Genomic DNA, 16,807 nt, shown 5'->3' with positions numbered 1-16,807 from the left:
AGGTCGTTTTCTCTATTGACATATGTGTTTTATAATAAAAAGAAAAAAAAGGCAATCAACGAGCTATCACTCAATGTAAATCTTGCCAATAAGATGTTGTAGAGCTTGTGTATTTCAAAGCTGCACAATGTACTGAATTATTTGGACTTCTTCTCATAGTTTGTATTGTATCTCTACAGTACCCCACCTCTTTGCTTTACAGGTAGGACTCCCATCATCGCATTCAGTTTGCTAAGTAACGAAAAAATGTATAAATAAATATCATTATTTATGAAGAAATTTTTAATTATGTAATGCTATTAAATAAAGCTATGGCATCAAAGTTGATCTGCTCCCCTGGTTTGGATTTTGCTGGCCTAACTTGGTCTGTTCTCTAACGGGGTGCGTAAAGATTGTCTGAATGTCTTGCAGAAAACAGCAAAACACAATGTTTTGATAAATTTGGAGCCTATTATGGTCATTTAAATGTTTAATTTATTTAAAATAAATTATTTTGAAAACTCAATGTACTATCCTGTGTCCTTTGTGTGGAACCGAGAGGTTAGAAGTGGGGACAGACATTTTAACTAAAACCTTTTTCCTCTTCTGTTTTCTGTTCTGCTATGTTATGGAGGGAAGAAGAGATGGAAGGAGGGGTGTGTGTGTGTGTGTGTGTGTTTTGGGGTGGGGGCTATATTGCTACCGAATATGTAGAACTCGCATGAAAAATACAGAAATTGTACTTAGTCTAAATATTTGTTTTAAGAATTTGGTAGATGTTTGAGATCATTTAGAAAGTAGGCCTATTTTATGTTGTAGTTGTTTTTATTTTTTTTAGGATAATGTTCTACATATTTGCTAAACCCGATTGGACACGAACACACTACATGAGTCTACAACAAATGAGAAATTATGAATAATCAACTCTTAGAGCCAATAATAGAGCACTTCCTACATTTACGACAAATGAGCAATTATGAATAATCAACTCTTAGAGCCAATAATAGAGCACTTCCTACGTTTACGACCAATCGAATTAGAGGGCGGGACGAACTTCCACATTTATATTGCTCTGAAACCGCGTATTTCGTTATTCCCTGGCTTCATTACACCTGAGACAGAAACACCTCCTGATCTAGGCTGAACGAGATTCTACAACATGTCTGGAAGAGGCAAAACCGGAGGAAAGGCTCGTGCCAAGGCAAAGACCCGCAGTTCCCGCGCTGGACTTCAGTTCCCCGTCGGCAGAGTCCATCGTCTGCTACGGAAGGGCAACTACGCCGAGAGGGTTGGTGCTGGTGCCCCTGTTTACCTGGCCGCCGTGATGGTTTGTTCAAGTGACCATCAGAGAATCCTTAGCTTTGTTCAAAAATTCAAATTCAAAATTTGGAACAGATTGGCTTTTTTCATTTGTATGCATCATACGCAATAGACCCTGCTATTTTTATTGGGCCGACAGCAGCAGGTGACCAACTGATGCCCAGTAAGGTTAAGTGATGTGTCACAGACAAACCTTGTGTGGGAGCGGGGGGGGGTACCAAAAAACTATAAGAGCCCAGTCTCAACAGCACATCGTCTGTCTCCCCAGCTGCTCTACCTGGAGGCGGGGGATCCCCGTGGCGCCCACAACGCCACTCCTCTCCGCTCCTCTCTCACTCCCACCAAGAAGGTGGACGTGGACCGCACCGTCATGCCGGACGGCACCATCGTCACCACGGTCACCACCATCCAGTCGCGGCTCAAACAGGACCGCAGGCTGGGTCAGCTCACTGCTCTTGAGTCTGTTGTCAAGATAGTCGATAGAGATTAACTTGTTTGGGCAAATAGGATACAAGTGCCCTACAATAATAAGAGGTCTACATACAATACCGGGGATATAAGGGAAGAGTTCTGTAGTGGTAACAATGACAGTGATTGTGATGGTGTCTGACTCTCGCTCCCCCTGCTGCCTTAGGTGACTCCCCCTCGCGGTCTCCGTCCAAAGTGGAAGTGACGGAGAAGGGCCTCACGATCCTCTCCGATAGCTTCCATAGCAGGGCCAGCTCTAGCCCCTCCCCCAGCTGTGAGTTCTCATATGGAGATGATAACCTTGACAGCAGGGTCGCGTTCTGGACTAACATCTCTTAAGATATCTGCAGCTTCCACAGTGTTATGTATGAAACTAGATTACCGATACAGTACATTGTGTGCGTGTGTGTGTGTGCGTGCGTGTGTGTGTGTGTGTGCGTGTGCGTGTTCCAGTGGACAGTCCTCTTTCCAATGGTCTGGACCCTGTCGCTGACACGGCCATCCGGCAGCTGACAGAGTCTGCAGGCAAGGCTGCTAGGAAGACGCCCACTAAAAGAAGCACGCTCATCATCTCTGGGGTGTCAAAGGTCAGAACCTAGTAAATAGCGGGTGTCAAAACCCCATCTGCTTTCTGCCAACACCTGCATGGTCTGCTCCCCGCATAAGAGAAAACCTCCCGTTCTTTGTGACGCGGCATCGCTCTGATAACGTCGTTCACTGTCTGAATTATCACATGTATCTCTGCTTAACGTCCTATTGTAGAGCACCAAGAGTATTCTTCTCATTGCGGTTCATGTGTGTCTTGTGTCCTGTGTGCGGACACCCCAGGTTCCCATCTCCGAGGATGATTCGGCTCTGTCGATGGGTTACGCCGCCGCCATGGACGCCGCCCTGCTGGGCGGAGCCTCTAGCCACTGTGTGGCCGGGCAACACCACGACCCAGACGAGACCACGCCCTCGGACGCGTCGGAGCGGCCCTCCGTAGATGATGTGGAGTCAGAAACGGGATCCACCGGCGCCCTGGAGACACGCAGCCTCAAAGACCATAAAAGTGACCGAACCCCAGCCCTACTCTCATCCGTTTCTCATCCGTTTCTGCTTGTCTGGCTTCTCTTTGTAACTCTGCATATATAATAACCTGCATTTTTCTTACAGTGGGCTTCCTTCGGAGTGGGACCAAGTTGCTGTTCCGTAGAAGACACAGACAGAAGGACCCCAGCTTCAGCCAATCCCACGAAGATGTCTCAAGCCTTGATAACAACTCCGCCTCTGGCGACTCCGTTGGCCATAAGAAGTCCGGTAGCTTCTCCCGACGCCTCATCAAGCGCTTCTCCTTCCGCTCATCCTCCTTCCGTTCATCCTCCAAGTCGAAGGACAAAGCCAGTGCCACTAATGGAGGGACGAGCACAGCGGACCACTGACTGGCATTGAAGGAGTAGATGGTAGAACTGCTGTACAATGTATATGGAAGAAAGTTAGTTGAGCCTCATCCTTCTGACTTTGACAGTTTATGTAGGCAGGACACCCCAGGTGGGTGGTCACTGGTTTCTTGTCAAAGCTTACCTCTGAGAGGACCCCTCTGGATAGGAAATGTAATGCTCCACCTTCAGGAAGGAGAATGGAGAGAATTAGTCACACATCTGGGGGGGTCAATATTTATTGTGAGAAGCCCCTGCTGCTTGTTGGATTAAAGGGGAATATTGAAAAACACACTTGACATTGTGGAAATTAAATGCTGTATGCCCCATTGAGCACAAGAGGGCAGTAGAGCAAGAGTGCGCGTGTCCTCTGAAAAGGATATCTAAAAAAAATAATATGAAAATGATTTTCTTGGTTGCACTTTGGAACTTTATCTGATTGTTTACAGCACTTTCTTCTTGTGTTAATTCAACTGTTTTGTGTATTGTTTGCTCTTTAATTCACAAGATGAGTCCTGGTTTACCCCCAATATTGGGTAGCTGCATTGTGTAGTAGGTGTGCTTTCTTTCCTGCTTAGATAAAGGTCATAATAATCAGAAACTTAGTGGATGAACAGATATCTACCCTCAGTCTTAAGTTGGTGGTAATGTTGACTTAGTGTCTTACTTTTTAAAATTACAATCATCATTGTAACTTATGCAGAAAGCGGAAACATGCTGCCTGTGTTTATATTTATTTTCAGATCATGGAAGGAAATTTAAAGAGTGGTATTGCCATTTCAAAACCATAAACTCAGTTAATAATAAACCTTGCTTAACCAGCCTCTTAAGTAAATCCCCTTGGGTCAGAACAGCAATATTTATAGAGGATATGCAATCTTTAGATGGACAGAGAGTATGCATACAGTACCTTTAATACATTGAAGTAACAGTAATTGTTTCAGGTAGTTGAATCAGGTAAATACTTTGTAATCAACACAATTTAAAAAAAAAAAAAAAAACTATAGGCTACATGGAGATGGTTAGTCCTCTATTGCTTGTGCAATGCAAGAACCCTCCCTTCCTCTAGGACACATTCTCTCCCCTCACAGATGAACATTATCAACATGTAAAGATGTACATATAGGTCGTTTTCTCTATTGACATGTGTTTTATAATAAAAAGAAAAAAAAGGCAATCAACGAGCTATCACTCAATGTAAATCTTGCCAATATGATGTTGTAGAGCTTGTGTATTTCAAAGCTGCACAATGTACTGAATTATTTGGACTTCTTCTCATAGTTTGTATTGTATCTCTACAGTACCCCACCTCTTTGCTTTACAGGTAGGACTCCCATCATCGCATTCAGTTTGCTAAGTAACGAAAAAATGTATAAATAAATATCATTATTTATGAAGAAATTTTTAATTATGTAATGCTAGTTAAATAAAGCTATGGCATCAAAGTTGATCTGCTCCCCTGGTTTGGATTTTGCTGGCCTAACTTGGTCTGTTCTCTAATGGGGTGCGTAAAGATTGTCTGAATGTCTTGCAGAAAACAGCAAAACACAATGTTTTGATAAATTTGGAGCCTATTATGGTCATTTAAATGTTTAATTTATTTAAAATAAATTATTTTGAAAACTCAATGTACTATCCTTTGTCCTTTGTGTGGAACCGAGAGGTTAGAAGTGGGGACAGACATTTTAACTAAAACCTTTTTCCTCTTCTGTTTTCTGTTCTGCTATGTTATGGAGGGAAGAAGAGATGGAAGGAGGGGTGTGTGTGTGTGTGTGTGTTTTGGGGTGGGGGCTTTATTGCTACCGAATATGTAGAACTCGCATGAAAAATACAGAAATTGTACTTAGTCTAAATATTTGTTTTAAGAATTTGGTAGATGTTTGAGATCATTTAGAAAGTAGGCCTATTTCATGTTGTAGTTGTTTTTATTTTTTTTAGGATAATGTTCTACATATTTGCTAAACCCGATTGGACACGAACACACTACATGAGTCTACAACAAATGAGCAATTATGAATAATCAACTCTTAGAGCCAATAATAGAGCACTTCCTACATTTACGACAAATGAGCAATTATGAATAATCAACTCTTAGAGCCAATAATAGAGCACTTCCTACGTTTACGACCAATCGAATTAGAGGGCGGGACGAACTTCCACATTTATATTGCTCTGAAACCGCGTATTTCGTTATTCCCTGGCTTCGTTACACCTGAGACAGAAAGAGCTCCGGTACTTGGCTGAACGAGATTCTACAACATGTCTGGAAGAGGCAAAACCGGAGGAAAGGCTCGTGCCAAGGCAAAGACCCGCAGCTCCCGCGCTGGACTCCAGTTCCCCGTCGGCAGAGTCCATCGTCTGCTACGGAAGGGCAACTACGCCGAGAGGGTTGGTGCTGGTGCCCCTGTTTACCTGGCCGCCGTGATGGTTTGTTCAAGTGACCATCAGAGAATCCTTAGCTTTGTTCAAAAATTCAAATTCAAAATTTGGAACAGATTGGCTTTTTTCATTTGTATGCATCATACGCAATAGACCCTGCTATTTTTATTGGGCCGACAGCAGCAGGTGACCAACTGATGCCCAGTAAGGTTAAGTGATGTGTCACACAAACCTTGTGTGGGGGGGGGTACCAAAAAACTATAAGAGCCCAGTCTCAACAGCACATCGTCTGTCTCCCCAGCTGCTCTACCTGGAGGCGGGGGATCACCGTGGCGCCCACAACGCCACTCCTCTCCGCTCCTCTCTCACTCCCACCAAGAAGGTGGACGTGGACCGCACCGTCATGCCGGACGGCACCATCGTCACCACGGTCACCACCATCCAGTCGCGGCTCAAACAGGACCGCAGGCTGGGTCAGCTCACTGCTCTTGTGGCTGTTGTCAAGATAGTCGATAGAGATGAACTTGTTAGTTGGGCAAAATAGGATACAAGTGCCCTACAATAATAGGAGGTCTACATACAATACCGGGGATATAAGGGAAGAGTTCTGTAGTGGTAACAATGACAGTGATCGGAGGGACATTGATGTGATGGTGTCTGACTCTCGCTCCCCCTGCTGCCTTAGGTGACTCCCCCTCGCGGTCTCCGTCCAAAGTGGAAGTGACGGAGAAGGGCCTCACAATCCTCTCCGATAGCCTCCATAGCAGGGCCAGCTCTAGCCCCTCCCCCAGCTGTGAGTTCTCATATGGAGATGATAACCTTGACAGCAGGGTCGTGTTCTGGACTAACATCTCTTAAGATATCTGCAGCTTCCACAGTGTTATATATGAAACTAGATTACCGATACAGTACATTGTGTGTGTGTGTGTGCGTGTGCGTGTGCGTGTGTGTGTGTGTGTGTGTGTGTGTGTGTGTGTGTGCGTGCGCGTGCGTGTGCGTGTTCCAGTGGACAGTCCTCTTTCCAATGGTCTGGACCCTGTCGCTGACACGGCCATCCGGCAGCTGACAAGAGTCTGCAGGCAAGGCTGCTAGGAAGACGCCCACTAAAAGAAGCACGCTCATCATCTCTGGGGTGTCAAAGGTCAGAACCTAGTAGATAGCGGGTGTCAAACCCCCATCTGCTTTCTGCCAACACCTGCATGGTCTGCTCCCCGCATAAGAGAGAACCTCCCGTTCTTTGTGACGGGGCATCGCTCTGATAACGTCGTTCACTGTCTGAATTATCACATGTATCTCTGCTTAACGTCCTATTGTAGAGCACTAAGAGTATTCTTCCCATTGCGGTTCATGTGTGTCTTGTGTCCTGTGTGCGGACACCCCAGGTTCCCATCTCCGAGGATGATTCGGCTCTGTCGATGGGTTACGCCGCCGCCATGGACGCCGCCCTGCTGGGCGGAGCCTCTAGCCACTGTGTGGCCGGGCAACACCACGACCCAGACGAGACCACGCCCTCGGACGCGTCGGAGCGGCCCTCCGTAGATGATGTGGAGTCAGAAACGGGATCCACCGGCGCCCTGGAGACACGCAGCCTCAAGGACCATAAAAGTGACCGAACCCCAGCCCTACTCTCATCCGTTTCTCATCCGTTTCTGCTCGTCTGGCTTCTCTTTGTAACTCTGCATATATAATAACCTACATTTTTCTTACAGTGGGCTTCCTCCGGAGTGGGACCAAGTTGCTGTTCCGTAGAAGACACAGACAGAAGGACCCCAGCTTCAGCCAATCCCACGAAGATGTCTCAAGCCTTGATAACAACTCCGCCTCTGGCGACTCCGTTGGCCATAAGAAGTCCGGTAGCTTCTCCCGACGCCTCATCAAGCGCTTCTCCTTCCGCTCATCCTCCTTCCGTTCATCCTCCAAGTCGAAGGACAAAGCCAGTGCCACTAATGGAGGGACGAGCACAGCGGACCACTGACTGGCATTGAAGGAGTAGATGGTAGAACTGCTGTACAATGTATATGGAAGAAAGTTAGTTGAGCCTCATCCTTCTGACTTTGACAGTTTATGTAGGCAGGACACCCCAGGTGGGTGGTCACTGGTTTCTTGTCAAAGCTTACCTCTGAGAGGACCCCTCTGGATAGGAAATGTAATGCTCCACCTTCAGGAAGGAGAATGGAGAGAATTAGTCACACATCTGGGGGGGTCAATATTTATTGTTAGAAGCCCCTGCTGCTTGTTGGATTAAAGGGGAATATTGAAAAACACACTTGACATTGTGGAAATTAAATGCTGTTTGCCCCAATGAGCACAAGAGGGCAGTAGAGCAAGAGTGCGCGTGTCCTCTGAAAAGGATATCTAAAAAAAATAATATGAAAATGATTTTCTTGGTTGCACTTTGGAACTTTATCTGATTGTTTACAGCACTTTCTTCTTGTGTTAATTCAACCGTTTTGTGTATTGTTTGCTCTTTAATTCACAAGATGAGTCCTGGTTTACCCCCAATATTGGGTAGCTGCATTGTGTAGTAGGTGTGCTTTCTTTCCTGCTTAGATAAAGGTCATAATAATCAGAAACTTAGTGGATGAACAGATATCTACCCTCAGTCTTAAGTTGGTGGTAATGTTGACTTAGTGTCTTACTTTTTAAAATTACAATCATCATTGTAACTTATGCAGAAAGCGGAAACATGCTGCCTGTGTTTATATTTATTTTCAGATCATGGAAGGAAATTTTAAGAGTGGTATTGCCATTTCAAAACCATAAACTCAGTTAATAATAAACCTTGCTTAACCAGCCTCTTAAGTAAATCCCCTTGGGTCAGAACAGCAATATTTATAGAGGATATGCAATCTTTTGATGGACAGAGAGTATGCATACAGTACCTTTAATACATTGAAGTAACAGTAATTGTTTCAGGTAGTTGAATCAGGTAAATACTTTGTAATCAACACAATTTCAAAAAAAAAAAAAAAACTATACATGGAGATGGTTAGTCCTCTTTTGCTTGTGCAATGCAAGAACCCTCCCTTCCTCTAGGACACATTCTCTCCCCTCACAGATGAACATAATCAACATGTAAAGATGTACATATAGGTCGTTTTCTCTATTGACATATGTGTTTTATAATAAAAAGAAAAAAAAGGCAATCAACGAGCTATCACTCAATGTAAATCTTGCCAATAAGATGTTGTAGAGCTTGTGTATTTCAAAGCTGCACAATGTACTGAATTATTTGGACTTCTTCTCATAGTTTGTATTGTATCTCTACAGTACCCCACCTCTTTGCTTTACAGGTAGGACTCCCATCATCGCATTCAGTTTGCTAAGTAACGAAAAAATGTATAAATAAATATCATTATTTATGAAGAAATTTTTAATTATGTAATGCTAGTTAAATAAAGCTATGGCATCAAAGTTGATCTGCTCCCCTGGTTTGGATTTTGCTGGCCTAACTTGGTCTGTTCTCTAATGGGGTGCGTAAAGATTGTCTGAATGTCTTGCAGAAAACGGCAAAACACAATGTTTTGATAAATTTGGAGCCTATTATGGTCATTTAAATGTTTAATTTATTTAAAATAAATTATTTTGAAAACTCAATGTACTATCCTTTGTCCTTTGTGTGGAACCGAGAGGTTAGAAGTGGGGACAGACATTTTAACTAAAACCTTTTTCCTCTTCTGTTTTCTGTTCTGCTATGTTATGGAGGGAAGAAGAGATGGAAGGAGGGGTGTTTGTGTGTGTGTGTGTGTTTTGGGGTGGGGGCTTTATTGCTACCGAATCTCGCATGAAAAATACAGAAATTGTACTTAGTCTAAATATTTGTTTTAAGAATTTGGTAGATGTTTGAGATCATTTAGAAAGTAGGCCTATTTTACGTTGTAGTTGTTTTGTTTTTTTGTTTTTTTTAGGGAAATGTTCTAAATATTTGCTAAACCCGATTGGACACGAACACACTACATGAGTCTACAACAAATAAGCAATTATGAATAATCAACTCTTAGAGCCAATAATAGAGCACTTCCTACATTTACGACAAATGAGCAATTATGAATAATCAACTCTTAGAGCCAATAATAGAGCACTTCCTACATTTACGACCAATCGAATTAGAGGGCGGGACGAACTTCCACATTTATATTGCTCTGAAACCGCGTATTTCGTTATTCCCTGGCTTTGCTACACCTGAGACAGAAAGACCTCCGGTACAAGGCTGAACGAGATTCTACAACATGTCTGGAAGAGGCAAAACCGGAGGAAAGGCTCGTGCCAAGGCAAAGACCCGCAGCTCCCGCGCTGGACTTCAGTTCCCGGTCGGCAGAGTGCATCGTCTGCTACGGAAGGGCAACTACGCCGAGAGGGTTGGTGCTGGTGCCCCTGTTTACCTGGCCGCCGTGCTTGAGTACCTCACCGCTGAGATCCTGGAGCTGGCTGGGAACGCTGCCCGGGACAACAAGAAGACTCGGATCATCCCTCGGCATCTGCAGCTCGCCGTTCGCAACGATGAAGAACTGAACAAATTGCTTGGCGGTGTGACCATCGCCCAGGGAGGCGTGCTGCCCAACATCCAGGCTGTCCTGCTACCGAAGAAGACCGGCCAGGCGGCACCAAGTTCCGGCAAGGCGGGAAAGAAGGCCTCTTCGCAGTCTCAAGAATACTAGCTGAGCTCACTTCGCCTAGTTGGCCATGTAGCATTCTCGCTACCTGAATTGACTTTGCATGTTTTTGGGGGTTTTATTTTGTCGTGCAGACGGTGCTGTTCTTGCTTTCCATGTGGCGTCTATTTTTCGCCCCTTGGGTATTGAAATAAATGTTTTTATACCAGTCGGAATGCATCAGTGTAATGCTTATACAATTGACTGACAAATTGATAAAGTGAGTCTAGTAGCTAGTATGATGGCGAGCCTAGCCATTGACGTGAGTTCTTTCTGAAACAATGTCGAGACTAGCTAGCTACCTAACATTAGCTACAAGGCCTCCAGTATCTGGGACAACTGCATATGGGTAGCTAGTTAGCTTAGCCGTCAAACTTATGGGGGCATTTCCTCTGATTTGCACGCGCATGTAAGGCAACGTTAGTACATCAGCTCAGCCTCGAGTTGCATGTATGCTGGATGTAAATATTTTCAACTTTTGAACAACACACATTCTTATCAGTTGAGAAATTGACTTGTTTTTCAGGCCCAATTTCCCACATTTTATCAATAGCTAGGCTAACGTTACTCATTTGCAAATATTGCAATTCTTTGGACAGCCCAAAATACTTCTCTCATGCAATGCACCACTGATCGGTTCTTGGTCATTGGATGCAGGATGACCTTAGTGCTATTAGCCTAATGCCACTGGGAAACTACCCCACACTTGGAGCCCAGTCAGTCTTAAAACTGATCTGAAGGCGGTGGTGGCCTAACGCAAACATTCTGAATTTGTTTTCAAACTGTGGTGGATAAGAATTGGGTGTTATACTGTGTCTGGATAAATAAATCGCCTAGATTACTGTCTGAAGGCTATGAAAACAATAGTGGGTAGATGCAAATATGTGGCTGAGTAGTCGTTCAGTTGTGAAATGGATTTTGTGAAAAGCTGTAGCCTACATTCACTAGGAAGTACACAAAGTTGTTGCCAATAACATTCATTATGCCATTAAGTAAAACAAACAAAAATCAGTTTATTTCTATCAGTAGTTCTAACAGTAAACATTCACTCTCAGGTAGGCTTCATACATAAATAGGGTCATATAAATGTACCTCACACAATAAAATAGTGGTGAAGCTGCTCACAATAATAAAATAGTGGTGAAGCTGCTCAAATGCAGAGTACACATTAAGCCTTAATCATTGATGGATGCTCGGAAGTGAGAAGTAAAGGGCTTTAGCGGGTATCATTAAGCTGCCGAGCAGTGGTCAGAATATCCATGGCTCCTTTACTGAGCAGGAGACTGGCCAGGTCGACGCCCAGCCTTTCTGCTGCATCCTGGGAAGACTGTGGCATGTGGCGTGCTGTGACGCCAACATGTTGGGTGTCCACTGACTCCTGTACCTTAGAGAGAGAGAGTGGTAATAAGACGGTGGCTTTTGAACATGATGGCATCATGGCAATGAGGATGTCACCAGTGCCCTTTCTGACCTGGTCCCCAGGATCCACACTAGCCTGCATGGCCTCCTTCAAGCTGTCTCCCCCATCCAGGCTATACACAGCACCAGTCAGAGAGAGCTGGAATGGGGGGGAAAAACAAATGCATTACATCCAAGCACATGCAGAACATAATTGTCAGTATGATAAAGTTGTCAAACTAATTCCTTACCAATAAATCCTTCAATTCTGTGTGAACTGCAACTGGCACACTGCAACCTCCCTCCTAAATACACATTTTTGTGTAAATGTGAAAAAAGCAAGCAGTATTAGGCTTCTGTAGCATTTCTGTGAACAGCTCTTATGCAGCTGGTGGATTGTGTTTATGTTTGTGGGTATGCAAACATCAAGGGTTAACTTGCCAGGTGTCTGAGGAAGGCGCGCTCAGCGATGCACCGGAGCACGGTGTCTGGGTGGTGAAGGGTGGACACCATCTCCAGGATGTCACCATCTCGTGCTCGTACCTCCACAGCCAGGGCCCCCTGGGTGATACGAGAACAACAGATGTTTATGTTTTGTTATCACGATGGTTACAATCTATCATGGTAGGATTAATTCATAGAGTATCTCAAAATTATCTTTCTGTGTTATTTTTTTTAAATTGATACCACGTAAACATTGTATGTACCAGACCCATCATCCCCAACTCAGCACCCAGTGAAGGCTTCCATGTGAAGCAGAGAGTTATGAGATCTGCATGTTTGCTTTCAAGGCTCTCAACGGTCTCGCCCCGGCCTACATCAAGGACCTCCTGGACCAGTCCTCCACCTCTAGGTCCAGGCCCAAGCTCAGATCTGATCCTGGACCAGTCCCCCACCTCTAAGTCCAGGCCCAAGCTCAGATCTGATCCTGGACCAGTCCCCCACCTCTAGGTCCAGGCCCAAGCTCAGATCTGATGACCAACTGAGCCTGTGGGTCCCACGGACAAACCTAGCGAGGAAGGGTGACCGTGCTGACAAACCTAGCGAGGAAGGGTGACCGTGCTTTCGCAATAATGGCACCGAAGCTGTGGAACGGGCTCCCTCTGAGCATCAAGACCGCCCCCACTCTAGAGTCCTTTAGGGCCAAACCTAAAACACACCTTTTCAATGTTGTTTTCTGAGCTAGCGTGTTATGTGTTTTGTCATGAATGTTTCAGTCTCCTGTTCTCTAACTGTTGTCGTGTCTCGTTCTGTAACCTATCTGTCTCCCGGGCTGCGCCTGCGCTGGGGGGCGCATTACAAATAAAAATAACATAACACTGTAGATACTCTTTACTGCATAACATACTAACATCAACAGCAATAGAGACTGTTGAAGTACTTTGTATCTTGGTATTTGCCCTTGTATTTTGTAACTAAATATTTGATCTTAATTTTGGATGTGTGTTTGTGTCAATGCTTCCCACAGTAACGGTTACAGCTGCCAGGTGTTTCCTTTTGGCACGCTAGCAGAAGAAAGCACTCTGCTATTGACTTTTCATATGCATAAGAATGTGAATTGAGTCTATGTCTATGTCTTTAAAAACTTAAAGACATAGACCTTCAGGTCTAAACTCGGTTCTTTCAGAAAGATGTACCCACCTGGCCAACTGCGTACATACAGTCACCAGGACCCAGAATCTGTAGAGACGGACACAAAACAATCTTTTATTTCTACTGAAGCTCCATCACGTGAGCGTAATGTGCGCCTGGATCAGCAGCAGAGTTGCGCTGGCTGGACTGGCTGGACCGTACCTGACCGACGCGTCCCTCCCAACCCATCCTCTTCAGTCCTGCTGCCGCCAGGATAATGGCGGCGTAGTCTTCCGCCTCGTCCAGCTTCTTCAGCCGAGTGTTGAGGTTCCCTCGCTGTCATCGCCGGGTTAAGAAACAATGACGATGGCAACGCTGTACATACCGTGGCCCTTGGGTTGTGCCATACATGGACTAGTTTGTACACTTAAGAAGACACGGCCGTTTGGTGTTAGAAGAGGGATACAATGTCCTTAAACTCCAGGTGAGGAAACCTCTTCTTCAGTTGGGCGGCTCGGCGCAGGGAGCTTGTGCCAATCACACTGTGAAGAGAGACAGAGAGTGATTGGGTCTCTACTGTCATCCACACACTGAGTATCACCATGCCCTGCCATATAAGGAAAGGCTTTGTGGACAGGAAGGTTGTGTGCCCCAGACAGACTACTGTAAGATAAGATAAGAACACTTTATGAATCCCCCAGGGGGGATTTGGGTGTTACAGCAGCAGAGAATGACAGAAAAGTACTGGATACAAAAGAAGCAGGAAAAGAAGTTCTCAGATGACTCCTCCATCGCGGGCTGCATCAGGACAGGCGATGATGAGGAGTACAGGGACGTGGTCAGGAGATTCATTGAATGGTCTGAGGAGAACCAGCTCCAACTCAACATCAGCAAGACCTAGGAGCTGGTGGTGGACTTCATAAGGAACAAGAGGCCCCCAACCCACATCACCATCCAGGGGGAGGAAGTTGAGATGGTGGACTCATACAAGTTCCTGGGAGTGCACCTGAACAACAAACTGGACTGGACTGACAACACTGAGGTCCTCTATAGGAAAGGACAGAGCAGACTGTTGTTCCTCAGGAGGCTCAGGGCGTTTGACGTGTGAGGCAGGCTGCTGCACATGTCTACCAGTCTGTGGTGTTGCCTGCTGGGGAGGCAATACCAGGTCTGAGGAGACAAACAAACTGAACAGGCTGGTGAGAAAGACCAGCTCTGTTGTGGGGCAACAACTGGATAGCTTGGAGGCTGTGGTGGAGAGGAGGATGAGGGACAAACAGATGAAAAACCGCGATTCAGGCGCTTCTTTGTGCCAGCGGCCATCAGACTATAACAGTGCCTCATGAGTGGATGTGTGCATGCATGCATGTATGTATGTATGTATGTATGTATGTATGTATGTATGTATGTATGTATGTATGTATGTATGTATGTATGTATGTATGTATGTATGAATACTGTATCTATTTATTTTTTGTAATTTAATTGAATGTATTATGTATATTCTATATGTATATTCTTTATTCTGCTGTAATTTTTTCCCTTGCTACTGTATTTTCCACTGCTGAAATGCCCCTTTTCCCCCCCACGGGGATTATTAAAGTATCTCTCTGTAAAGTGACAGGGGACATAGAGGACATGAGCCCTTTCCCTACTGGTAATCCTACCTCCCATTTGGCAAAGTGTCCAGTGTCAGTCCAGCATTCTTTGGATGTAGCACCACTGCATCATGGGGATTTTCACGCCTGAAACATTACATTACATTTTACATTACAGTCATTTAGCAGACGCTTTTATCCAAAGGGACTAACAATAATTGCATTTAACGTAGGAAAAGCCAATGTACTACTACTTGCCAGAACTCACAAGTGCATTTTCTTTCTAAAACAAGTGACTAAGAGCATAATCTAGAGCTGAAGGCAAAGTGCAAGCATTCAAACAACTTTACACATCCAAGATGGTACTGACTTACGACCTACTAAACTTCTGTCTTGGAAGGGTGAACTCGTTTTATTTGAGCTCATAGTTAGGCAGCCATGGCAGCAGTGTGGTTAAAAAAGGACAATGGTGGTGACAATGCACCATCAGCACTCACTGAAGCACTGCTCCAATAGTGAACCCTGTAGGCAGAGTGGTAGGAAGGTCTTTCAGAGAGTGCACAACCAGATCTACCCTGAAAGAGAGATAATACACAAATGATTAGATAACCATGAACACCGCCAGCCTCTCAGGCTTAACCAAATCATACACCATAACAATGTGTCCAATTTTACACTATATCAAATTATCAACTCTCAGTTTTGTGCCCAATAAATGCACTAAGGACATCTGATGCAATTCATTGTTTTGCCAACAGAGGGGGCTACAGACTAGGCCGGGGGATAATGAGAGAACCTCCTCATTCCTCTCCAAAGCGTTCTCCAGCTCTTTAGTGAAAAGGCTTTTCTCTCCAATCTAGAATAGAATAGAATAGAATACAAACAACCAAGACACAACAGAAATATTAAACTTATGCAAGTCTATCAAGTTGGGTCAATCATACAATGATTTGAAAATCACTACTCTCTAAACATTTTTAACTAACCTTTGATAAAGCAGTGTGCAAGATTTGGTCACCAATTGTAGACATTGCGACTGGAAAGAAAAAAGAAAACCAGTGAATTACAATGGCTGTAAAGACAGCAGTGAGCTCATCACTTGCATTTCACTACATCCTTCGTAAGATCAGTGTAGCAGCGCCTGAAGACACTGAGCTGTCTGTAAGTCCAGTTGTGTAGTTCACCCCATCCTCTCCCAAATACAATCTCCTATTTGTTCAGAGACTGAAAGGCAGAGGGAGATACGAGAGAAAGACAGAGAGGGAAAGCGGACGAGAGAGGAGGATAAGTGTGAGGCTGTATGGTAATGTACTATGTGCATCTCAACTTTACTCACCTATTTCCAGATGGACATCTGGATAAAGAGCCTTCAGTTTCCCAGCCACATAGTCTGTTTGGATGCGGGCCAGCTGTAATGTAAAACAGTTTACCAGTTAGTGTATATTGACAGAATGACCCCCAAAATGTAAACCGCCGACCTACACAATATCAGTGACACAGGACCGCATACACTGTCTATCACAGTATTGACAGATTGGAGATGAGCTCTTATCCTATGGGTGCACGTTGTCGCGCCCTTTTCAAATGTATCCATCCCTCAACGGAAAATAAAATCATTGTATCTTATCAGTATCGCCTACAGTTAGATAGAGTTTATTTTTACCTGCTAAAAGTATACTGTTATTTTACCCTGATGCTGACAATGTCAGTATCGACCAAATTAATATTAGTGATGTTGGATTAAAAATATTATAAGAGAATGGATGGCTGGATGAATAAATGAATTAGGCTACGTCAGTGAGTTCAGGAAGTTAAAATTGATATTACCTGGCTCTTTCTGGTCCCCATCCTGATGACTCGACTCACTCTCCCATTTCCATTCTGTTAAAAGACAATATGAATAAATAATCTTGCTCATGAGGTCCTCCAGCTTGTTAGATAAATCCAAGGTTAGGTAACTCACTCCTAGATGAAGTAAACTTTCAAAACTCACTCTAATACATTTATGAGGTCCTTCCTCCAT

General features: G+C 44.4%; 2 protein-coding genes and 1 pseudogene across 3 annotated transcripts; 2 read left to right on the top strand and 1 right to left on the bottom strand.

Moving 5' to 3' along the window:
* The first annotated feature begins 5,444 nt into the window (after positions 1-5,444).
* On the top strand, positions 5,445-7,742 carry LOC311318529 (phospholipid transfer protein C2CD2L-like; annotated as a pseudogene). The gene is made up of 6 exons: positions 5,445-5,612; positions 5,866-6,037; positions 6,250-6,357; positions 6,571-6,705; positions 6,947-7,169; positions 7,274-7,742. The product of its transcript is annotated as a phospholipid transfer protein C2CD2L-like (transcript).
* Positions 7,743-9,752: 2,010 nt separating this feature from the next.
* On the top strand, positions 9,753-10,312 carry h2ax (H2A.X variant histone). The gene has a single exon (XM_084450433.1). It carries the CDS (start codon positions 9,794-9,796, stop codon positions 10,220-10,222), a length of 429 nt encoding a protein of 142 aa, XP_084306559.1. The 5' UTR covers positions 9,753-9,793; the 3' UTR covers positions 10,223-10,312.
* Positions 10,313-11,432: 1,120 nt separating this feature from the next.
* Positions 11,433-16,807, bottom strand: hmbsa (hydroxymethylbilane synthase a; the record flags this gene model as incomplete). Its single annotated transcript, XM_084449529.1, has 14 exons — positions 11,433-11,594; positions 11,688-11,774; positions 11,866-11,919; positions 12,056-12,175; positions 13,256-13,294; positions 13,409-13,522; positions 13,653-13,728; positions 14,854-14,931; positions 15,282-15,354; positions 15,553-15,640; positions 15,771-15,820; positions 16,121-16,193; positions 16,612-16,665; positions 16,778-16,807. 14 exons carry the CDS (start codon positions 16,805-16,807, stop codon positions 11,433-11,435), a joined length of 1,098 nt encoding a protein of 365 aa, XP_084305655.1.

This window comes from Borostomias antarcticus (genome assembly GCF_949987555.1).
Source record: "Borostomias antarcticus genome assembly, chromosome: 15".
Lineage (NCBI taxonomy): Eukaryota > Metazoa > Chordata > Actinopteri > Stomiiformes > Stomiidae > Borostomias > Borostomias antarcticus.
The sequence above is the reverse complement of the archived record's forward strand: the minus strand, read 5'-3'. Positions and strand labels throughout refer to the sequence as shown.